Source organism: Chelon labrosus (genome assembly GCF_963514085.1).
Source record: "Chelon labrosus genome assembly, chromosome: 7".
NCBI classification, from domain to species: domain Eukaryota; kingdom Metazoa; phylum Chordata; class Actinopteri; order Mugiliformes; family Mugilidae; genus Chelon; species Chelon labrosus.
The window spans coordinates 21,473,515-21,499,049 of NC_140343.1; the positions used below are offsets into that span (position 1 = coordinate 21,473,515).

The 25,535-nt window shown below is 40.7% G+C and overlaps 1 protein-coding gene across 6 annotated transcripts in view; it reads right to left on the minus strand.

The window, feature by feature from the left end:
• lpp (LIM domain containing preferred translocation partner in lipoma) overlaps nucleotides 1-25,535 on the minus strand; it is a 167,488-nt gene that overhangs the window by 60,829 nt on the left and 81,124 nt on the right. For all 6 annotated transcript variants that reach the window (XM_084547735.1, XM_084547734.1, XM_084547733.1 and 3 more), the window contains 2 exons: nucleotides 16,960-17,063; nucleotides 12,335-12,457 (listed from right to left, as the gene is read on the minus strand). In XM_084547735.1, coding sequence (XP_084403861.1) covers nucleotides 12,335-12,457; nucleotides 16,960-17,063 — 227 coding nt within the window. The remainder of the gene's footprint in view (nucleotides 1-12,334; nucleotides 12,458-16,959; nucleotides 17,064-25,535) is intronic.

The following is a 25,535-nucleotide window of genomic DNA, read 5'->3' on the forward strand; positions in this document are numbered from 1 at the left end:
AATCATTCATGATTACGGGCAGTGCTGTGGAATAAAACTGAAATAAAAGGTCAACGTTTCTAAGAAATCAGTGGTTTCTCTTGATAATATCACAGAAGTTTTTTGTGTAATTTTTCATTCACTGTAAAGAATAGTTCTTTGACAGTGGGTTGATATTTGTATACTTAGTCCACTCAATAGAACATTTTTGAGTAGTTTTTAAAAAATTAGGTAACAATATGTGGGCTTACTGACTTTTTTTTTTTTGAGAACAATTCCGTCGAAAGACATATCTAGTAGGATGTTTCATTTCAAGCATTTAATTCATTCCTCATTCCTCTGGTGCTAGAGTGAGTCGTCAGCTAAACACAGGGTTGCCGCTCCAATATCTGAAGGCCATTTAAAAAAAAAAAAAAACCACCACAAAAAAAAATAAAATGAGGAAAAACTAAAATAAATAACGCTAGAGAATATCAAAACGCACCCATTCCTACAGCGTAATTTGGAATATGAGGTTATCCACTGCATAGACTTTCAGCGTAAAATAAAATACGGCACAGCTCTTATTTGTAAGGTACACTGACTACATAATGTTTTAAGTCCGTTGTGCTCTATACAGCAATTGCAGACACACTTAAAATGCAGACAGTGATGCGGAGTTGCACTGTAGCTGTGATATGTACAGTTCATGACACAGAGATTCTTTGATTTACCACTAATACAACACAGAGTCGATGTAGTGAACATTAAGTCCATGTTTCAAAATTCCCAGTTATGTAATCCCTTAAAACTTGGTTTCGGGGGGGAAAGGCATGTAATATTTCTAGGATGATGTAACAACTTCATACAAAGTAGGGCGTATTACATACTGATGCAACTAAAAAATCATTTTCAGGGCTACTGAGAAAAAAAAAAGTCCCTGAGAGTCACCGATCGTGGCGCTTCTGCAGGCTATCTTTACAAAAAGAGGGAAATGTGTGTTTTGTAGCTCTCACACAGCAGAAACTAATTGTTTCACTCACCTCCTGCTGCAGTACTACAGGCCAGTCTCCCGCCACACATCTCTGACTCATCTCTGTAATGAGCTTTTCATGCACTTGTGACCCCTCCTGCATCAGGAGGTGAAATACGGCACTGTTGAAAACGTCAGTCGTTTACAGTGTGTTGATGGCATCAATCCTAGACATGGCAACTGTTCTCTTAGAGGCTGTGTGCACTTGTGTGTGTACTGTAAGACGGATAATATGCAATGACAGCAGTTGATGGTAAGCCTTTTAGCAGTGTTACTAGGACCTCATGATGTATAGGGGCTGGTTACACTGACTGCCACAGCTTCCTGGCGCAAACTAAATTTGTCATTGGTTCACCCTGTTAATAAAAGACAAAGGGGTGATACTATGCAGTTTATTTGACTAACAAACATTGGCGGAACACCCTGAGCGCCTGAGGGCATGCTCCTCTCCCCACAGTTGACTGCCCCTGTCAAAACTCAGAACCTGCTGCCAGACTGGGCTTAAGGTCAATGGGTGCCACCAGCACTGTGGCAACATCTCTGCTCCACGCAGCAACAAAGCAATCAAAGACAATTGTGCCACATAAAACAAACTGAGAGGAGAAGGTGAAATATCACCAAGCCCTGTAATTACAGAGTGTCATGGTGACGCAGTCTAGTCAGCCCATGGACATAAGCTGCAGATACACACAATCACAAGCTTACGTCAGAGCCGTGAAGAACAAAATAACCACAGCAAAAAATAGCAGCCTAAGGCCTTGACCTTTTATAAGGAATACCAGAGGCTGGCTAGCATACATACCAGGGTCATGCCAGTGACAGCAGCAGGAGCTGCAAACAACTGAAGCAAATATTGCTGAGTTGTCACCACTGTGAGAGAAAAAGACACTCTAACAGCTTCAATTGTATATGTGCAAATGTGTGAATGGCCTTTGTGTTCACTGGGAACTATGCCACAAACCAGCGCTGAGAACCAAAATGTGAGGTGTCACTATGTGCACATTATTACACAGGTTCCTGGCTGATAAAAATATGTTCCACCTTCAGAGTGGCTTAAATCAAAGTGTCCAACCGTTGTGACAGTTCAAACATGTGAAGGACATTCTTGTCACTATAGCAGGACAACAGTAAAAACAGATACGGATACAAGGAAAACAAGAGCACACTACAATGGCTCCAGGTGCTCCCATGTTACACATAGAGCAGACTAATCAGTACGTCATTGAATCAACGCTTGAAATTGAGTGGTTTATAAAAATTTGAGGCGATTTTCAGAATAGGTACAAAAACAATATACACTGTCTGGACCAAAAAAAGGTTGCCACCTGGATTTAACTAAGCAAATAGGTACGCACCTCCTATTGGATAATTACTGCAAGGGTGATTATCTTTCAGCTGGCAACAAGTTATTTAACCCCAACTGATGCCATGAGTAGCTTCTCATTTCTTAAACAACCATGTCTAAAGACACATCATGTGGTCGTAGAAAAGATGTTAGTCTGTTTGAGAAGAGTCAAATCATTGTCATGCATCAAGCAGAGAAAACATCTAAGGAGATTGAAGAAACTACTAAAATTGGGTTAAGAACTGTCCAACGTATTATTAAAAACTGGAGGGATAGTGGGGAACCATCGTCTTAGAGGAAGAAATGTGGTCGGAGAAAAATCCTGATTGTGATCGGTGATCACTTAAATGTTTGGTGAAAGCAAATCGAAGAAAAACAGCAGTTGAACTCAGGGCTATGTTTCATACTGAAAGGGAGGGATCGGGACTGAAAAGCTGTGTAGCCTTAAGAAAACCACTAATCAGTGAGGCTAACTGGGAAAAAAATGCTTCAATTTGCTAGGGAGCATAAAGATTGGACTCTGGAGCAATGGAAGAAGGTCATGTGGTCTGATGAGTCCAGATTTACCCTGTTCCAGAGTGATGGGGGCATCAGGGTAAGAAGAGAGGCAGATGAAGTGATGTACCCATCATGTCTAGTGCCTACTGTACAAGCCTGTGGGGGCAGTGCTATGATCTGGGGTTGCTGCAGTTGGTCAGGTCTAGGTTCAGGTTCAGCAACATTATGTGTCCAAAGAATGAGGTCAGCTGACTACCTGAATATACTGAATGACCAGGTTATTCCATCAATGGATTTTTTCTTCCCTGATGGCACGGGCATATTCCAAGATTTCAACTACAAATCCTATGCAGCTGTGTGTGTTGTTGCATTTATATTTTGTTATTTGCTAAAGAGATGTAAACATAGAGTTTATAGTATTTTATATCAGGACGTCCGCTCTGTTGTCTTCTTGTAAAATGTTAAAATATTGCTGATGACTCATCTGGAGGTTAGCCGTACATACAAACAAGCCCATCTTGTCCATCACATAAAATATCTCATAGGTCATCGTAGATTTATAGACCTTTCATTAACTTTGTAACTTTTATGTCTTCCAGGTATTTTATTTTCTATCTAATGTTGTCAGGTTTAAAAATACTTCTGCACAACAATCCTATGTCATGATCAATTCATTCTATTCCAATGAGAGAAGTTTGTTTTTGCCCTTGCTGATAGCATGAAAAGGTTTGCATCTCACACAATGTGACACCTGATTATGTCTGACATACATATAGGAACAGCAATTTCATATTATATATAGGATTTCAATCAATACTTTGTATGGAGAGAAAGACAGACTAAGGTTGTGATGAAGTGGGTTTTTGAAGAACGGGTTTAAAGGACTGAAATGGTGAGCCCTTCCCTTGAGATGCCTCCAGAGTTTGAGCCTCACAAGGGGAGCTGAAGAAAGGTCACCAACCCGATCATACTCTCAGGGAGCAGAAACACCACCGGGGTGGTCTGTAGTGCACGTTTTCTGCGATCATTCAGCAGACTCCATGATCAGTGGGAGACTTGGGAGCAAGCACCGAGGGCCTATCATTCTGCCATGTTGTGACAGCGAGTGCCAGCCACAATGCTCTGCCTGTTGAGAGATGCGAGTGTCACAGCATGGCTTGACTGGCGCAGTGTGAAATGAGGCTTCCTTAGGGCACTCATGTGGTCGGATCCATCTCAGCAGCATTTCAAGCATTTGGCTTCAGCTAAACTGTCAGTAGGCTTCAATATTGCCCATCTGTTTTCTATGGACATGACAACTTATTACAAAGACATCGGGCAATTTGGCACGGAGTACAAATACAGACAGACATTACAGGATGTGTCAGACAAATAAAGCACACTGTCCCTGAAATGATGTGTCTGAATAATGTAAAATAAAAACTGAATTAGAACATTTACATTTACATTGCCCGTCACTTGCGGGCAAAGGAAACGAGTTGTGAACGATATTGAAAAATATTATCACCGTATTAATTTAATGAAAAACTAGCAAAACGCTTTTTATATACAACATTACTATTCTCTGAGAGTCAAGTGTCCGTCTGGAAATAAGCCCAGTATTCACTCTTTTTCAGATCTTGACATGTGCCAGTGTTAAAAGGCAAATCAACATTGTTCATTGTGTCTAGGCACTGAATAGTGACTGGAGGCACCGGGGAACACTGAAGGGACCGAGATTGATTTGTAGACATTAGGAGACAGTTTTAGAGTCCTTTTTAGCTCCTAGTTCAGGCTCTTAACTCCCCCAGCATAAGACGTACCCGGAGTGACATATTTGTATGCTGATGGGTCGAACACATTGAGAAAACACTGGAAACCACCATTTTCAACAATTAGTGGAAAACATTGGTAGCATGTTTGCTGTGTAAACAACAGCTGTTAAATTTAGCCTTAATACGATAATAACGAGTCTGTTATGCCAGTTCAGCGTTCCTGTTGTGCGAATGCAAACAGAAAAAAACCTTGAGGGTATAGCGCTAGTAGTCAGGGGAGCTCCCCAGTGGGCAGTTACCCTCAGAGAGACAACAGGACAGTTTGGTCCAGTGACGGGGGTTTGACACCATAGTTTAAATAATTAACAGAAGAACTCTAAAGTCTGCATCACAGGATTACACCTCTTTTCCTGTTGTGTTCAGCAGCTGAAGTCATCAGTCTAATTACCACTTGCACACTACAGTTTCCTCCATGGATACAAACAAAGAGACAGCTTCAGTGAACTTCACTGACTAGCTTTTAATTGAGGTGGAACCATAAACTGTAAGTGAGTTGCTGATCCTTGTTTCCAGAAGTTCTGGCACTGCCAGGAGGCAGCCTAGTGACAGATGAGTAGTTTGGCTTCTGGAAATCCATCTGGAAATATGCTACTTCTATTAAAGCACCACACAAAAAGACACACAAACACCCCTTGATGCAGCGTGGCCCAACTGAGGAAGCTTTCCTAGGCTTTCAATATTTTATTCATTGCGCTGCACATTATTGTTTCACAACACGTGGATGAGTCAGACGGGGAGGGCTTTTTAATTTCAACTTAAATCTTATCACAAAAGACTGAATCAGATCAGAACGAGGTGCAGCTTAAATGGAGGAGGGGCATTAGAATTTAATTAGGACAAAAATGGCACTGTGTGTAATGTGCAATAAAAATCGGTTACTTAATTGGTCATACAGTGTAAGTGCATATTATCAGTAATGTGTACTCTCAATATATGTTTATAGACTGGAATGCAAAAGGACCTTCATCAAATATCTTGTCTTTTATGCCATTTTATTTACACTATTACGATTCCTGACACTATTTACTATTTTACTACAATATTGTGTCTTCAAGTGAATATCAGTACGTGTTAATGTGCCGATTTCAGCACTGGGCCAAATCAGTCAATCTATGTCCATAAAAAAGATGGATTCATTCAAGACATATAGAAATACACTGAATGAATGTGACAGACATTGTGTGGATTTAAATATATTCACATGTTGAGGTCTAATAACAATTTCCTTCCAGTGATGTTTTCATGGCCATCGTCATTGTACTGAAAATATTCTGTTCTTGACATCATGCAAAACAAACTGGATGCTGCAGAATCTCAGTAGGAGGGACGCTGATTCATTCGATTTCTAGAAATGCATCACAGGTCAGTGTGAATTAGAGGTCATGGCAGTCGCAGCTTCTGTAGCCTCCGCCAAAGCAGCAGTGCTGCTCTGGCGCTTGATGAGCACACTGTTATGACATTCATCTGGGCCTCCTTGTTAACTCCCCCACAACAGATCTGATGTGCTTAGACAGGCCTACGCTGCATATTAGTAGGGCTGGTTGGGCTCGGATTGCAGCGCAGCACACTTGAAGGATTTAGCATGAACATGCTCTCTTGTGTTTCCTCAAATCACCACGCCAAACAAAAAAAAAGTTATTAAATATTAGAATGGGGTTTACACACCAGTGGCCACCGACGACCCCTAGATGCCGTCTGATTCCCACTCAAAAAGCACCAATCTTAATTGCTAACTTCTGCCCTCAGTTAAGTGTCCTGGTGATCATTTTGGAAATTATTGCTCTGTTAATAAGGTTTGAAACGTTGCAGGAGGCTAGAATGTCTGCTGGCTTCCCTGCTGCTCTCCCCAGCTCCTTGACTTGCCCCACTTTTTACTGTGGGACCTTCTGATTAAAGAATATTCTCGATACTGTGATTCGATACAACTAAAGTTAACATTAGTCCGTCTGTGATAAGGTCAGTTATTCCAGTAAGTTAGCACTGGCTTCAGTCTGAGGTAGCACAATGTGAAAGGCACACTCTTGACCTGGATAGTCCTGCTCTGGGATTCAAACAGGAACAAATCAAACCAAAGGGTGACACCACACGTACGGACATATCTGGTGACACGTCCATCTACATGTACAGACTTCGGTGCCAACCCAACTAAACACTGCAGCACGTAAGTTAGTTGTGATTCAAGTTTCCGCTACACACAATGACCGGAGACATTCACACAACGACTTCGCTGTTTTTGTTTATAAGATCCCAACGCAGTCCTCTTTGAGAAGACACTAACCAGTTGTGTCTGTGCTTCCAAAAAATTTGAAGGTCTGCCATTAAGACATTAAAACTTTGTGGTTAAAAGTTTAATCTGGGCTTTACTTCGCAACAAATATAAAATCTTGAAAAATTTAAATTAAATTATTATAACAGAGTGAGTGCATGTATGCTGTGTATGAAAATACTTTCCGATTTCAATTCATATTCTAGTTTTTATACATTAAGTGAAACTGAAGAACCTTTAAAGCAACACCGATATACACTGATCAGGCATAACATTATGACCACTGACAGGAGAAGCAAATAACATTGACCATCTTGTGACAATACAATGTTCTGATGGGAAACGTTTGGACCTGGCATTCATGTGGATGTTACTTAGACATGTACCACCCACCTAGAGCAGACCAGGCACCCCCACCCCATAGCAATGACACTCCTTGATGGAACACACACAAAAAACGTTTAGGAACAACTCAAAAAACATGAAGAACTTGGCCTCCAAATTCACTGGATCCAAAACTGGTCAAGTGTCTGTGGGATGCTCTGGAACAAGTCTGATCAACAGAGGGCCCTCCCCTCAACCCACAGGACCCAAAGGCCTCCACACCACAGGACACCCTGAGAAGGCCCATGTCCATTCTCTGATGAGTCACATCTGTTTTGGAGGGAGACCTACACAATATTAGGAAGGTGGTCCTAATGTTATGCCTGATTAGTGTGAGGTTCAACACATTCTGAACCTCCAAATCAATAAAGAGCCAAACAACATTATCAGGTGTGGCTTAATTTCTGCTGTCACAGTATAAAGCAAACAAACTGTAACAAAAACTTCGTTAACTGTGTCAAAAAACAAATGGCATCTAAGATGGAACTGGAGAGAGAGCAAATGGGAATTATATAATGATCACATTTCATTACTCACTGTTATGCCACAGAGAATACCAACTAAAGCAAACAAAATTGTTTTGATGTCTGTGAAGCATCAGTGCTGGCTGAATGTTTGCAGGGGCGCTACTTAGATTTTTATGAATGAGCAGCAACGTCCATTTGAATTTCATCTGGGAGGCAAGCATACATAAGGTCCCCTCGCTGACAAATTTAACGTCTGGGGGGGAAGATACAGAAACTTGAAAGGGAGAGCTCAGGGTGGCCTATTGATTTTGAAGAGCTTGCTCTGTGATTGCTTTTGCGCAGAACGCTGTAAATCAAGAGCACTCGTTATTCTTTGCTTATACAAGCGGAAGATTACGGTGCAGCAGTTGTGCCAATGCCGGAGAATGAAACCTGGCCCATTACACACACAGACCAGCGTTATGTTGTAGAATAATGCACTGAAAGAGCCCAAGCACAGCCTGACAGGAGCAGCTGTGTAGGGGAAAAGGTCAACCTGAGTTAATCAGCTAGAATCAGCATCAGCTGAGGAGCTAGTAACAGTGTGTGTCTGTGTGTGTGTGTGTGCGTGTGTGTGTGCGTGAGTGCATATGCTCTTAACGCCGGCAAATAAACAATCAAATAGAAAGCTAAATCTTTTCCACATGCAAAAAGCTCTGGGAGAGAAGGCACAGGAACAGCTAAAGGGCATCATGATAGCACAGAGATGTTGGGAAAACAGGGTTAAGTCAACAAGATGTCTGATGCACAACATTTCATGATTAATACATGTCAGAGCAAGTATGTGCACTCTGCTGAGACACAGGTGGTGTGGCTCCTCACCCGTAACCTCAAAGACTTGCAGCAGATTATGATAAAAATAAGCATGCAGCGACTTTGACCCTGACAGGTAGGAGCACTGCGGCGGCCATACATTAGTTAGTACGACATTCTGAAGCTGGGCTCTCACACAGCTGTACAGGTGCACATCAATTTTTCAAGTCGTGTTGACAAAAGCTTTCAGGCTCCTTCTCTAATATACTGTATACTGCACATGGTTTTTCTCAACAAAGGTATGCTCTTACACTATATTTTATTTAGGAAAAAAAACACAGAAGCCGGTAGTCCGTCCTAGAGAAACGCTTCCTTTTATTCCATGTGTATTTGTGGGCTCCTGTGCATCTTTAGCATGTATATAAATAATAGTAGTATTTCAATGTTTATAGGAAAGGATAAGAGAACAAAGAAAGCAGATGCTTTCGCATTGTGTTGTACACACTTATCATATTCGTGGACTCTGAAGGCCTTCTGCACACAGACAGCTGTGGACACCACGGACTCGTAGTTGTTTTTATTACACTACTTTCTAGTCCGTCTGGAATATGCACGCACAGCTGGTGCCCTTGTAGAGTAGTGGCCGTGCAAGAAAAAAGTGGAGGGTGCACTGACATCTGCAGTCTCAAATCTGCACTCTGATTCAGACATTTACATCACTCAGGCCATAGTAGACCCACAAACTTAACACTGACAAGATATAATGTATAGTACAGATACAAACTTGCAACTCAAGGCTTGTTTAAAGGACATTTTGAGATACAACTGTTTGTACGTACATGAGTTTGCTGAAGCCCAAATGGAACGCAGACATCAGATTTCAGTGTCATATTCCATAAATATGTATTCTTTTGAATAACATCCCTGTCACCTCACTGGCCCATTTATAAATGCCATTTCACTCCATTTTCCACCTCACTCCACCTGATATTCGGACTCCACCAAACACATGATCATGTGGGAACTCACGTTGCCTTGGGAGAAGAATATGGAGGAGGTCCATGAGATGAAAGTAAGAAAATACCAGGAAAGGAGCAGAGGCTGAAGCTGGCGACGCCATTAAGGTGGACTGCCGAGGCTTCCTGCTCTCTCTGCAAGGCTCTGACGGTGTTGGGAGTGACCGGAGCAGCAAAAAGGGGGAGCTAGAAATTCCACTAGGTGGCTCTGGATTAAGAGGGGAGACCCATGGCTTGTTGCTGCTGGGATGCAAGCTGGGACCTGATCAACCCCAGCTGGGTCACCGGGTGAAGGGGTCTGATTGTTGAAAGACCCGAGAAACCCGATTACACCAGAAACAACAACGCATTCATAGTGATTTATCTTGAAACCCACATTATTTTTTCAGTTGCAGCGGCTTTTTCTTCCACTGTGAGAGGTTAATTACTGTAGCGCCAGCAGTTATTTATTTAGAGCCAAATTCTAAAACTGACAAAATGGTAGAAGTAAATGCACATTATTTGTATTCCCCAGGAAGGTCAGTTACAATCTGTGCTACATTTGGATGATTCTTTTTTTTTCCAACAACAATCTAAAATTATACTAAAAAAAATTGTTGTGTCCAATGTAGCAACGATAAGAAAGGCTCTGGGCATGGTGAGTAAATGCTCATGGTGCCTTTTAAGTCAAACTAGAACTGCAGACTTAAACTGCAGAAGGACCTCAACAATGTACTCAATCAATGGGAAACACATGCAGACACCTGATGACCCCGATCTAAGCAGACTGGAGGACTGTGAGATGTCTAGTTGATTTGTCAAATGGGCATTTCGCCACATTTTATGAGCACATAATTTCATGTCATTACAGTTTCCCATTTAACGTCAGCTCCCATAAACCCACTAGCTCACCACAACACTAAGCATACTAGAAATCATCAAGTCGTATTTTACTTATTGCCTTGAATGTGTATCATTTCATAACCACAGTGATCCTGTCCTCTCACTCAGTATCCGCTATGTTTCCCCTGTGTGGTGCAATAATGTTAACTTTGTGTGTAGTACACCCATTTTACTCCCTCTAGCCAGATTGCCAGGAGTCACTAAACCAAAGGACGTCAGCATGTGCAACCCTCAGTCTTTCGTCTCTTTGTGACACTGCACACTCCCCCTAAAGTACCGTGTTTCTCAGACTGCTGAAGAGTTTTTCCTGCCCACAAATTCGCACTCACACAAAAGGTCAGTGAATGTAATTAGGTTCATCCTATATGAGGGTGCAGACCCTGATCTATGGCTACTTGAACAGTACTGTCAATAATCCACCATGTTAACCGTGCTTTCTTCGCTGCGTGTGAAGCCCTTTCAGGTACTACATTTTTGCTCGAATATCTCACTAGAGATCTGATCTGCATGGTGTTACAAGCCCCACTGAGCCCTCCTACTCCAAACACAATTGGTTAGGGTTTTTTTATCCGCTTGTCCTACATTTATTGTGTGTCAAACAATTTAGTGAACTGCCCAAGGCTTTGACTTTTTGAAGTTGCTCCTAATATCATTTAATATCAACTAATGATATAGGTCAAGACATTTTTTTTTTTTTTTTAAAGATGCATCATGTGCATCTGTTTCCTGCAGAAACCTAATCTGCATTATCATTCAAGGGGTTAAAATACTTCAGTTATGATACTAGCACTCCTTGTATGTGTTTAAGTCATTTCACTTTGCTAATACTTTCACATGAGCAGATGAACAGCATTTTACCGTTGCAGCTTATCAGAGTTGAGCTTTTTGCTTCATTTACATTTCTACTCTTACAAGTGATCTGGATTCAGATGCTTTCCCAGGGTGTTGTTGCCTGGGACCCGAAAGAATTCAGATCAGTCAGATTTGGACGTGGTCCGGTTGATCTGAATTCATTTAGACCCCGATGCATTGTGACAGGTTCTCAGCCAAGTGTAAATGCAGTCCCTACAATATCACCACATTCTCAAGAAAAAAAAATCAGGCTGGCAAGCTGAAAGGTCACCTGACTCACCTCCTCCTGCTCACTCAAGCAAATGCAACAAAAGTACAGGTAGTAGAAGTTGTCTTGGTAATTTTGCCAAGTGGATGGCGCAGGCAAGACAACGAAACACATCTGAACCCACAGATCAGACGTCAGTGTAAAGATCACATTTGGGCCCTAGACTCCTGTTTTTAGGGGCCCGTTACAGGGATAACCATTTCCCAGATTTTAGTAAACTCCTTTAAAGCCATAGACATTATTTACTGTACAGTGGCTAACACTGTCAATACAACTCCTTGAGACAAGTGGGGCTGGGTATTGAGACAGTTTTATTATTGAAATCACTACTGATGTTGTCATTGGTTGCAGAGATTTGTGGCATTTCCACAGTGTTTATCCTCTAGTGAACACATCTTGCATATGGCTTTGCTTTTGTGCAGCTCGTCTCTGTCGATTTCCTTTTTAAATCCAATCAGCTTTCAGGCCTGACGGTGCTCTCGGGGTTGCAGCTTCTGTCGTGTTTTGGAAATCCCTCACACGTGGACAAATCTCGCTGCACGGTCTCATGAGACTGATATTACACATCTGTCCCACTCCTCTCTGTCGTCATACATTTAATATCCAAATTGCTGCCACACGTCAGCTTTCAGGCCTGACAGAGCTCTCAAGTTGTAGACAGAAAATGTAAATACCTTAGCACAAAAGCTTTAAGATCTTACTTTAGTACTAGTTTGTTATTTTTCTACAGCTGAATGCATTTGCGTGTTGGTAACCTACTTGTGTGCTTCGTGGCTTGTAGGGCGAGCTGCTCTCCAGGTCTGCCAAGATGCTTGTGAGGGAGTCGATCTCTGCATCCAGACTGGAGCGCCTCTCTTCCAGAGTCTTCTCTGGTCCTTTCATCTGTGTGCAAACATCTCATACGGTCAATTCAGACTCCCTCTACTTTTTGAACATTTTTCACTGTAGCACATTTCGTTTTCAGTAGTGGAAATTGACATTGTTGCCCTCCATCCTAGACACAATAACCCATGAAGTCATATGAAGCGAAAAACTCTTGCAAGCTAATTTAAAATCAAAATCATCAATCTCTCATTAAAAAAGATTCGGAAGAGTCTGCACTCAAGTGAAGGGACCTTTCTGTATTTGGATGCATCCTGTTTTTGATGAAACAGTGAAAGCAGGGCCACTTGACTTTCTGTGTTTGGAACAGATGGCGTCAGAAAAGTTACCACAGATAGACTCTGACCAGTCTATCTGTCCCTGCCACTGAGAAGTATCATCATCAGGATAGCATTTGCCATATGATGAGGGGTGTAAGATGTACTGCCCAAATGTTTCAGTTTTTAACTCCTGTCATTCGCCATCAAGGCCTGATGAATGAAGTGTTGCTGAGGTGGTGTCTCCCCATGTCTGTAGACGACTTGTAAAGCATAGTGAGCACTGGGTCCTTCCTGATTAAGGATATTCTTTCTTAGGACAACTCTACATCTGTGCTCCTGACTTTCAAAACTTCAGAAATGGTTTTGTGCTCATGCCATGATTTAGACCTCGCAACAATTTTCATTTTTATTTGAAAATATTACTTTCACCTTTAATACAAGTTCTAAATTAAAGGGTGATCCTATTTAACATATTCTGAAAAAATTTTGTGCTTTTGTAGACCCAAGCATGCCATCCTCTATTACCTTCTTAATAACAGACGCAACTGTGATTGAAAGGAATAAGTCACATTCAGTGGCTGCTCTCACATTCTCTCCTACTGTAATCTTAAACTTTGGATTACAGTTCCAAGTTCATGTTTTACCTTGACCTCAGACGAACCTTTTGAAAGCCACACATCAATGGCAGAGACTTCTCTCTCAGAGAAATGTGGTGAGAAATAAGAAGCAATGTATTGTCTGAAAGACAACTTTCATAACATGGTGCACTATTCACCTCCTGCTTTTCACTGTGCTTTGATTTACAGTATCTTACTCTTAATGCATTATTCAGTACAACCTCATTCAGTAGTATTTCAAACAAAAAGGTCAATTCTTAAATTTTTTTTAATTCCGTATTTTAAATGTGCTCTATACAGGATGTTAAGAACTGCTGCAATATGTATTTGACTCGTTTATTATCAGAGGAAGCTTGAAAGCAACAGTAACAGGATCACTCCAGCAGCAGTCACTGATTTATTCATCCTCGTTTTTTTTTTTTTTTGGTTTCACCTCGGAGGAAAAATACAACTCCAACATATGACACAAACTATTTACGCAAAAGAAAAACAAAACTGTTGCACAAAAATCTGGAAAGTAGTTAAAATGATTTGACCATTAGTGACACTCCGTATTCTACTAAATTCCCGGGAATTTCTCTGTGGAATGACAGATATATTTTTAGTCATCTGAACTATGCTGCAACTGCGAGAAGACTTCTTGCAATGTGCCTGCGGGGGCTTTTTGAGTTGGCTGGATCAGTGACTGCTTCTTATTCTAATGTTATGTGTTTGGATTACCTGTCATAATCTATTACAGGCAGGGCTTCCCTCCATTTGGAGCAGAGCTGCTGCCTGAAAAACATCTAAGGCAATCATGAGCGGGAGTAAACAAAGCAAAACACTAATGGCTTGTCTCAAATCAACAAAAGAAAAAACGGGTAAACTTGTTTAACGGTGATAACGAGGAGGATGAAAGGAAACATCGCAGTCTTTGTGGTGTGTAGGAATTTGCCATGTAGGGCTTCATAATTTGGGTAACAGCCATGATGAGAGATTTGTCTTTCTCTCTTCTGTAAAAGGTTTCAGCTTTTACGTGTCATAATCCAGACATCTCTCTCTGCCAGGGTGATAAAGAGCACATCTTCTTCTAAGTAAAATACCATTTAATCCTAGATTTATTCATTCAGCGTGTAGAATTCTCTGCCGAGGCCCAGAGAAAAATATATAATGACGTTTTGATTGATATCTTTCCTTTCTTCTGAACAGCGCCTACAATTAGAGCTCTGCTCTGGCTGCAGGACAATGATTAAGATACCAGTGGTCTATTAAGGAATTAAGTTGCAGGACAGAATGACTGCAGCCAGTATAAAAGGAAAAGATAAAACTTCGAGATGAGTGCGGGAAAGCATTTTTAAAACTAACCGGACCACACTTCAACGTAAAAACATGAAAGGCCAACGCTAGAGCCAGATCTCGTTTTGTCTGGTCTGGTGTACTGTAAAAACAAGGCAGGCTCCATGGAAGAGGAGGCCTATGTCGACGTGACGAGCTTATTCTAGGCTAAACAAAAACAGTTTTTAGTTACATGTGAATATACACTAATAAAAACACGGTAAGATCTTCTTAACTCCTGCACACTGGTCCTTTAAGTCCTTCTGTGTCTTTTATTTCAACCATTTATTATCTTCAGAAGAAAATGAAGATTTATGACAAGAAAGTGAGAAGTAAAAATGAAAAGAAATTAAAGGTGCCGAGTATGCTTGTTATCAGTTAATATACAACATGTGAAAGCTGTCACGTCAAAACTTAACTAGCTCCACAAAGTCAGATTTCTGTGAGCAAAATAAATAATTGAATCAATAATTTACATAGTCCAAGTGGTTTTTAATTGTTTATTTAGCCTAAGATGCCACATTTTTTCAAGCTAACATGAGACTTAAGCAATCTGAGTTAAAGGGGGCGTATTATGTACAGGTCTATATTTATCTTCTGTGGCTCTTCTAGCATATGTTTGCATGATTCACAGTTCAAAAAATAAAAAATAAAATCTTTATCTTATATTGTTTTAGCCTTTATTGCTTTAAGGCCTAGTGGTCACCCAAGGTAATGTTAACTTCATCCCATAGGACCACATGTAAAACAGACGACTGTATATGTGTTGACATGATAAACTGCAGGCAGTATTCATAATGAAAAGAGTTAAAATCTTTTCATTATGAATATTTAATCCTGGAAGTTTAACACACTTCCCCAACAACTTAGAAGTGACTTTTATTTTTGTGACATCGTTTCTATATAAAGCCTACGAGCGAGCAGTGGGAACACGTGTGCACATGTGCAGTGGCTACATTTTGGGGGCTTAGGTCTTTGAGTCTGGCGTTCAGTAATGTTTAATGTAATAATCCATGCAAGTCTAACTAACATTTTATACCAATTTTTACCAATATATTGGCCACCAAATAAATGTCACAAGACGCTAGAACATTATGAAATTCAGCAAGTTGTAGCGTCACCACAGGGAAATGCCATCCAAGGAAACCTGAGCCTGGACTGTCAGACCGTCTAAGCAACCAACTGTCAGCTGCAAAGCAACCTTTACACATAAAAGACAGATTCCACACACATACGTGTACAGATTTTAAACTAAACTAAAATACAAATGTTCTATGTGTGTGATCTATATCAGCAGGAGTTTATGTAGGAAAATAGGCACAATGAAGATGATAATGGCAGAAAAATGTATCAAATAAAAGGTCTCGTGTGGAAGTTTGGGGATTCAATGATTTGCTGAGATACTTCCACAGATTTCTAAGAAGGGAAGTGAATTTTGTTGAAGGCTTATTGCATTCCTAACTGCTCATGTGTCTCTTTCTCCGTGCTCTGCCAATTTTTACTGCGTTAAGGAAGAGCAGCTTTGTTGGTTGGCTGGGCCTGACATTCCCTTGGTTAAACAAAACCATGAAAATGAGAACTCTGTCATTGCACCGCACCTTTTAAAATAACTGTATAACTGTGAGAGTGCCTGTAGTTTACATTAATTCAAAACAACGCATCAGTGCACGTATACTACTAATCCTAAGGGTGCAGTGTCACAGTCACTATGTTTACAGTTTGCGTGGGACGAGTGATGAATTTACACACATTGCATAACTTTTTTAAATTATGTAAGAGTCTGTCTCCAAACTTACAAAGGAAGCATTCATTTAGGATAGAAAACTGGTCGGATCAAATGAGGGGCTTGAAGAGGGAGATGTTTTTTCTTCTTACACTAAACAAAGGAATGTGAAGCACTTGGAGGATTTCGCAGCAGAGGTCAAGTGCTGAGAGTTTCAGTTAAGAGCGCAGAGGCCAGCTATCCTAGGAGAGCCAAATGCCTGTGGGTATTATGACCAGTAAAGCAAAGTGACCAGGCTCCACCAATAGGTGTCAGCCTTCCATCCTTCCTGCATTACAGCTCTCAGATATCAAGTATGTAGCGTGTATGTGTGTTTGTGTGTGTGTGGTTTCATGAGTTAAGACGGGCTGGCTCCAGGCAGCATCTGGAGCTGGACGTCTCTGCAGTTGGCTGCAGGTCAAACAGAGTTTTGCTGGACTTGGTGCATGAACTCATTGTAGCGCTTGGGGCTGACTTTGCTTTCCCTGCTGACTCTTAGAGAGTTTACCGACAACCAAGAAAATTTAACGCAAGAGCAGCTTTTCTCACCTGAAAATCATACGAGTTCCCCGCCGGTGGAGGAGGGAAGGAACCAGGGGAGGACGGGAAACCGGTCGACTCTTCAGCAGGTGGTGGAGGGGGAGGGTAGTCCGCTGGGATGGAGACACGCACACCAAGAAAAACAAAAACGGCCTGTTAAATACTTCCCCTTTTTTCTACAGCCAAACTGTCACAATTCTGACAGACCAGATGCTGTACCGCTGCGTAAATGCACAAAAGAAACTTTCTTTTTTCTCGTTCTATTTACAACAGGTGCAGAGAAAAAGATTGAAGGGTTACAAATGTATTGATGAAGAGAATCATATGCACTCCTACAGTTAACAATAGCTTCGGCTGGTCACATGATGCTCTGCACAGTCAAGGGCTAACGGTGTATAAATACGTGAAAGGCTCAGCAGAGAGTCCTGAATGTTGATATTTCATAAAGTTAAATGTGACTGTACGCTGTTACTCTAATGTATCAGGATTCAGTGTGTTCATGGAAATCAGAGCACTGAAAGTAGGATGTGAGCTACCTTGACCACAAATGCTTCAACTTTAGATTAAATATGCTATACATATACATATACATATATATATATAACAAACTATTATTTGCCATGTAAGTGAACTCTGAGATAATTATCACCACATTCTGCAGTTTCCCTCCACTCTACTGAGCATTTTAACTCTTTTTACCCCTCTTGTTTTAGTTTTCTACCCAACAGCTTCAGCTTTTTGGTTCACTCTCACCATTCATTTGGAGGCAGCTGTGGCTCAGTAGGTAGAGCAGGTTGTCCACGAAAGCGCTTTGAGTACCAATAGGTAGGAAAGCACTATATATATATATATGTACAAGGCCCATATTCCTCAGTGTTCATTTTGACAGGTGTCTTCAGCTAAGATGTTTGTAAATCTGGACGACATGCTTCCTATCCACCACCTAGCGACAGAAGGTTAGCAACTTATGGGTAAACGCAGTGGAGCATTTATCCGCTAAAGAGTCAGAAATGTCCCAAGAGTTGAAGAGTTGGAGGAGACTGTATATTTATTCAATATTATTTGCTAATATTGCTCTTTATATCCGCAGGGTATATAAATAAATGTTTGCCATGGCAACTTAAATGACGATAATGTATCAGGGTTTGTTACTGCAGATAGAGATATTGTGAAAGAGTACACAATGTTCTAATGGTGATTGAATTACATAGATATTCGAGTATTAATTTGAGATTATATTTCAGATGGAATACAAATGTTCTTGTTAAATGGAAATAAAACGCACAGTTTTGCCATTAATGGCGACGAAGACTTGACACTCTTATATAAGTCTTATACTACATTTTATTTAGATTATGAATTTGGAGAAGAAACAAGTTACATTGCAGTTAAATATTTAAAATGTAGCATATCTAGAGATAAACAAATTTTAATTTAAAAACGTAATGAGGAAATGGCACAGCACTGTGAACATATACCTACAGTACTGAGCATCATTTTTTGAAACCAGCGTCCGTACAAAATTAAGATTATTAACGGCTGATTATTCTATAATAATTTATTAAAATTTGCCTGAACTGTACAATCAAATCAGACATGTGAAAGAGGTCACACAGTCATTAGAAATGAGAGAGGGAAAGTGAAAGAGACAAAGACGTGGAGCCTCCTTATCCCACGTCAATGGACTGACACACATAATTGCAGCAATTTGGTTAACTAAGAAGTACTAATCTGGAATAAGCAGTGAGATTGGAAATGTAAATGTTGTATTACAAACGGGTCCGACTAGGTGTTCGCTCTGCCAGAAGAGAAACAAGCCAAATTTGTAGTTGTGAAGTCCACGCTAATCCACGGATTGCATCCAGCCACATGTTTCAGACAGGATAAGGAGTTACGTGCCAAATTAAATTCTGATTTGGCTTCTCTCAGCACAGGACTTAAGACTGAATCATTTGACCATGTACTTCTAAGTACCAAACCAGACATGAGCTTTGCAAATTAAAGGCTTTTATGAGACGTAATGGGAATTTGTTCCAATGCTAAGACTTTGATGAGTCCTGTTCAGAAATTCCATTTGCTTTCCATGGCTTTTATCTGTTTTCATTAGAATCTAATTGATGTCATGAGTGTAGTTTATCCAAGGCAGCTGACCAAATTAATTAAGCATGGTTTTCAGTTGCCTCGACAAAACAGCTGAAGAAAAAAAAAAAAAAAAAAGTAGTGGAGACAGAGAGATAATGCAGCATGGTTAAAATTGGACACGTCTGCGTCTTGAGCATTACTACGTTCAAGAAATTGTGAGCATTGCATTAAACATTCCCTCTGGGCGCACGAGGGCCTCCGTGTGAATTGTTTATATAATAACCTTGTGACCTCCACTAAAACTCCAGAGTGTAACAGCTCCTCTAAACCTCTGGGAGAGAAAATAAAATATGCTGCTCGACAACAAGGCTCTGCCCCGGTCCAGCCTGCAAAGATCCTTTTTACCAGAATATAAGTCACTTGTAACTCGTGGCTTACAGAGAATTAAAACACTAAGTTTCTTGTTCGTTTCTCTCGAACATCAAAGATGTTTTGGATTTATCATTTCAGGAAACACAAGAGTTGTAAATGTTTCAGAGATGAATGTTTTATTAAAAAGGTCTCATGTTCCATATGTGGAACAGTGGAAAGCAAGACTTGGAGCTGGAACCTGGGGTCATTAAGCATGTTTGCTGGAAGGATCTTTCTCCTCATTTCCCCCCCTTGACCGTATTTTCCTCGCATCCGTCATCGTGCCAGTCATTTAGGATTGAAACGTGTTAATGTGCTAATGTAAAACACCACTGCTGGCTGTGTTTGTATTCCCCGTGGTCCTTTCTAGCAAAACCATTTTCTCTCATAAAAGACTGCACTCAACCTTGAAGTTGTTTGCAGCTGATTCAGGGTCTGCAAAGAAAAAGTGGCTCGATAGGAGCCTTTCAAATGATGTGGCGTGCCATGCTTACAGCTTATTTCCACAACTGAACATTCTCCCATGAAAGGAATTACCAGACTTTGTCACCGGCGATCAGAAGATCTTTAGTTGTGCCGTTTAAAAATCCGTTCAAATATGCACGATTTAACTGAGATCATGCACCAAAGATAAAGAACAGTTAAAACACTACCACAGTGTCGACCTCAGATCTGTGGTTACTTACTGTGTTACTACTCTTTTTTGTGATGTACGCTACCACTTGGTATAATTTCAGTTTAACTCATGCCTAATCAATGCTCTGTTACTGATGGTATGTGATGTAAGGTGGCCTTGAGTGGGGTGAAAGCTGCCGTTAAATAAAAAGTGTTACCATTATTAAGTAACTCAGGCATCACATTTTAACAGCGCCGTCTGGACAGTTATCGCACAGGCACAAGTTAAAGCAGCAACTCAAGAGGAGTTATCTTGTCAACAGAGAACGAATCGCTCACCACACACAGACTGTGTATCCTCAGCCTAATAAACTTGCTTATGTTTAACGTGTATTTACTTCGTCATTAAAGATTGGAAGAGCAGATTTTTATTTTAATTTTTAAAAATCTGCAGGATCCCTCAACATTATTTAAAATGCACTGCGTATAGTCAAAAACTCTTCAGGGTACTTTTTTTAAATCAGTTCTTCTGTCTGCTACTTCAGCCAAGCTCACATCACATTAACAGTAATCCAGAAAACACGCTGGAACAACTGTAGGTCCCGTTGCCCTGAGTTCAACTTGTTCTCTGGATACACCGTGACCTGGATGACTGAGAACCTTCACAGACGCATCAAAAGTTAATATTCACATTTAGCGTGTTCACAAGCCTACAGCCACGAATCAGCACAAAATCAGTTCCATCCATAAATATCAGTGCGTGCATTAACTTCAAAAATAACCCCAAATAAATTACAGTAAGCCGCAGACAGCCTGTATGATTGCAGAAACTTATCTAAAACCTTTATAGGAACTTGGCAACGTAACATTTCCATAACCAGAAAGACCAAGTTCCAGTTTCGGTTCCTGGAAACAGTTCCTGCCCCCAGTCAATATTAGCATAAAACAGAGGGATCGCATGAATTTTATTAACGTTTTCTTTATGCAGTCAACTCATACATGGGTCTAAGATAGAGATATGTCAGAGACCAGAAACCACGAAACCGAAATGAGTTATTATTAAAGTGTTAATTTGGTTCTGTATAAAACCATGGAGATTATTTTAAATATTGCAAAATGGGGGAAAATCTGACCAAAGGAAAATCTACATACTGAAAAACTATTTTCAGTGCAATAATAATTTTAACTGAATGTTCTGTGATTTTTCCACTTCTCTTTATTTTACCAGAAGAATCTTCTGTAGCGTTTCTCACTCACATCAGAACAGGATTCTGTTTTCACGAGCCTGCAGTGAAACAGCAAAAGTAATATCCGGGGGAAAATACACATCAACTAACTTGTGTCTTAGTCTTGCACTGGAAGCATCTTTTTGTGTACTCGCTCTGCATCTTTTTCACTCAGATGCTACCTCCCTACCAACAGCCAACTGACTCCAGAAACTGCGCTTATTAAAAAAAACACAGCCATGCTGCCGTTGCCACCACCACCAGAAATCAAACTTCGTCGCATCTGCGTCACTATTGCGCCCAGCCTTTCTATTTCTAACACATCAGAAATCCACGCAGGTTCGAGCTGGTGGGCACTTTCTGTACGCCGGCGTTTGTGCTGTGCTAATGCTGTCATCCTTTTAAGCAGTGTGAACCAGGCGGAGTGGGAACGGCTCCTGTGCTGTGAATGAAGCTGACTCCATTTGTGACAATGGGGAGATGAAAGCTCCAAGCGAGCGCTAATGAGAGAAGCAGCAGGAACACCTACTTAATACGACAACTTCCCCTCTCTTTATTGAGCAATTACTTTTAAGTAGCTGCTTTGTGAACAAGGAATCCTAATCAGTGATTAAAGTTATTTGAGAGACCATAAGAGGTATAATTGGTTACTGGGACCCCAAGTATTGTTAGGAGGATGATATAAAAGGGTGGAGATAGATCCAGCTGTGACACTGGGACTAATATTAAACTTTGTTTTTCAAGTAAGTGATAAATTTATTAACACTTCAAGCACTGTATACTGTATTGGTAACAATGGCAGCCTCTGTAAATGCAAAATAACGGAAAAGACGATGTAAAAAGATGTACAAGCAGAGTGAAAAAGCCCTTGCAGGTTGCAGATGAGTTTTTTTTGAAGTAGTTCTGTTGTGTGGTAAGGATTAGTAAACTCTGTGGGGGAGGTAGATTGTACACTGAAGGTTGAGCATATGTTTCAAGATTTACATATGTACACTACCATCAGAGTTACACGTGTGTAAGCGGAGGCCATCTGGCCCGTGAGGACTTAGGACAAAGCCTGGCACACACTATAACTGCCTTTCGCATAATGTATCATTTCACAGAACAAAACAGCTCGCGACAGACAGAGCACAAACTGAAGAAACCTAAAATACAGGGAGAGAGCGTTTTGGGTGTGCAGAACATAAATTATCTCCCACAACCTCGAGTCGAGAAAGTGCTCCCAGTCGCTGGTGTCTGTTAGCGTTTACACAAGCTGCAGTGAGCCAAAGTAAGAGCAGGGGGCTGAGGCGGTCTTGGTGCACGTGTGTCATGTGACAGTCATAGCTTTACTGCTGTTGAAAATCCCTGACCTGTATATTCTTAATTGTTAATTCTTCTTTTACATTTGGACTAACCTCAAATAATTCATATTAGAAAATTAAGAAAACTCAGAAATGGCTTTATGTTATTCAGTAGCAAGAAACCTTTAATCCCTTCCAGAAAAAAACGGACAAAGTGTTTTAAGTCCTGGGTGTCAGTACACACTGTTTTATCTCCACAAAACCAATTCCAAATGCGCTGTGGCAGAGGTTGAGAGCACATTGTTTTGACATAATTATGGACCGTTTTCATTCCATCTTCCGCTGGAGAAGAGCAGCTGAGCCCTGCTCTTAATTAGCATGATATGTATAGAAGAGTGATTTATGACTTCATTTGGTTTAGAGATGCAAGGGAGGGATTTGAAGCCTTTTGAGATATTCTTGTTTTAAGTGCAAAGGAGTAGACAGAAATTGGCTTCTGCTACTCTACCGAGAAATCCCAAGGGAGGGGAAACTGAGATCAAGAACAATAGACAGATTATGTTTTTGTACAAAAGCAAAGAAACAAGTACTGAGAAAAAGGTGAACGGCTTCAAATCGGAGTCGACCTTTTTTCATCAGTGCACTTGAAACCACAAAAGGGCTGAACAATTAAAATGTGTGGTGATTAAGGTTTTCTGATGAGTGAAAGTGTGATTCATCAAAGGTAAAGAGGGGAGCTCTGCTGTCGTTTCTTATAAACAATCTGGAGAGAGAGTAAATGAAGCCAGTCAAATGTCACAGCAGACAGTCACTGCTTTGTAAACTCCGCCAGTTTCATAACATGAAACCTCTCTAAGCAGCTTCTGCCATACATAAACCTATAGCAGAGTCACTTCATCTCTGCTACAAGTGTCCCACGGTATTTGAAGTATCAGTTTTAACTTTGAGTTGCTCTATGATTTCTTAAAATGACTCACGTGTGAGGAGGGTATTCCCATGCCAACAAGCGAGGCTATAAATATTACAACGACATTCAAGTATAATTACCATTTAATGGATGCTTAATTTAATTTATTAGGAGTCTTAATCTTTTTTTTATTTGGCTTGTTAACTAGCGACTGAGATTTGATCAAATATCTTAAACAGTTATAAACAGACTTAAGAATAACTGGAAACATCGCACAATGGGAATGTTTATATTAGGTTTATAAAGAAGGACAAATTGGTTTAATGCTTGACAAAGATTGTTTAAAGAGATGTTTAAATGATGTATAAGCAATAAATGAAACAACAATGTATCTACACATATCAATTAGAATGTGATGTGCATATAGTGAATAAAAGGAAATATAATATCAAATAGCAGCACTGGTGCAGTATCCATAGTCTGACTGCTGATCAGGTAAATGGTAAATGGCCTTGCTTTTATATAGCGCTTTTCTACCTATTGGCACTCAAAGCACTTTACAGTCACAGACCCATCTACCCATTCGTTCACACATTCACACACCAGTGCCACACACTGGGAGTTCAGTGTCTTGCTCAAGGACACTTCGGCATGTGGCACGTTCCGGGGATCGAACCGCTAACCCTCTGGTTCGTGGACAACCCGCTCTACCTACTGAGCCACAGCCGCCCCCGAGGTAGTCAATCATATCACAAGAATCAGATTAATAGATCGCAGCAATGCAGGCGTGGTGCTGCAGCTAATGAGGAAAGTGTCAGTTAAATAATGTTGACCATCTTGTGACAATTCAATGTTCTGCTAGGAAACGTTTGGAGCTGGCATTCATGTGGATGTTATTTAGACATGTACCACCCACCTAGACCAGACCAGGCACCCCCACCCCATAGCAATGATACTCCTTGAAAGCAGCAGCCATCCCCAGCAGGATGCAGCCTGACACAGACACACACACAAAATCGGTTTAGGAACAACTCAAAAAACATGAAAAACAGCACAAGGTGTTGACCTGGCCTCCAGATTCACTAGATCCCAAACTAATCAAGTATCTGTGGGATGATCCACAGAGGCCTCTCAATTCAAACCACACAGGACAAGAACAGAAGGCCCATGTCACAAGGAAGAGCTACACAATATTAGGAAGGTGGTCATAATGTTATGTCTGATTGCTGTAGCTAAACTCCTTCATGTCAAAGAGCTGGACAGATTATATGTCTCATCTGCCCTTAGAGCACCTTGGGAACTCTCTTGAGGAGACAGGAAATGCTGCTAAAAGAAAGAAAATGACATGGATGACTATTGACTGGTGTTATCTGTGAAGTACTCACAGATACTATGGTTACCTTCAACAGGATGGGCATTGGTTAGGCATGAGTACAGAAATGTCAAATGTTTAAGGTAACTCTGGTTCGCTGTCTGAACAGTCGTATTCTATTTGAAATCATGTGATTTTCACATGACTCTGGATCGATGGTCTAAACTTGCAGAAGTCACTCATCCTGAAATGTTGTATGAACTCCTGGCTCTGACTCAGACCTGCACACACACACACACTTCCGTAGAAAGTCATCATTAAACATTTTCACTTCACCTCCATCGACGTCTTGACATGAATTGTTTTATACATTTATTTAATTTAAAAATCTCAGTAATTTGCTGACGGCCACTGCACATCAACTTAAAAATGAAAGTGTAAACACTTCTGTGTCTTTTGTGTGAAAACAAAAGAAAATTAAATCTGAATCGAACATTTGGGCTTGATAGTGCTGACAAGTTGCGCTCGTCCGCCTCTCTGCATACAGTATGTTACCAGTGCTTTAGAAATCTACTTTTATGGGATCTTAATATTTAGTTAAGGATCATAATACATCTATTGAGAGGCAGCATGGCGGTTGAGTGGTTAGCTTTGCCGACTCACAGCAAGAATTTTACTTCAAAACTGCAGGCAGCTGGCCTTTCTCTGCAGAGTGTGCATGTTCTCACTGTGCCTGCGTGGGTTTTCTT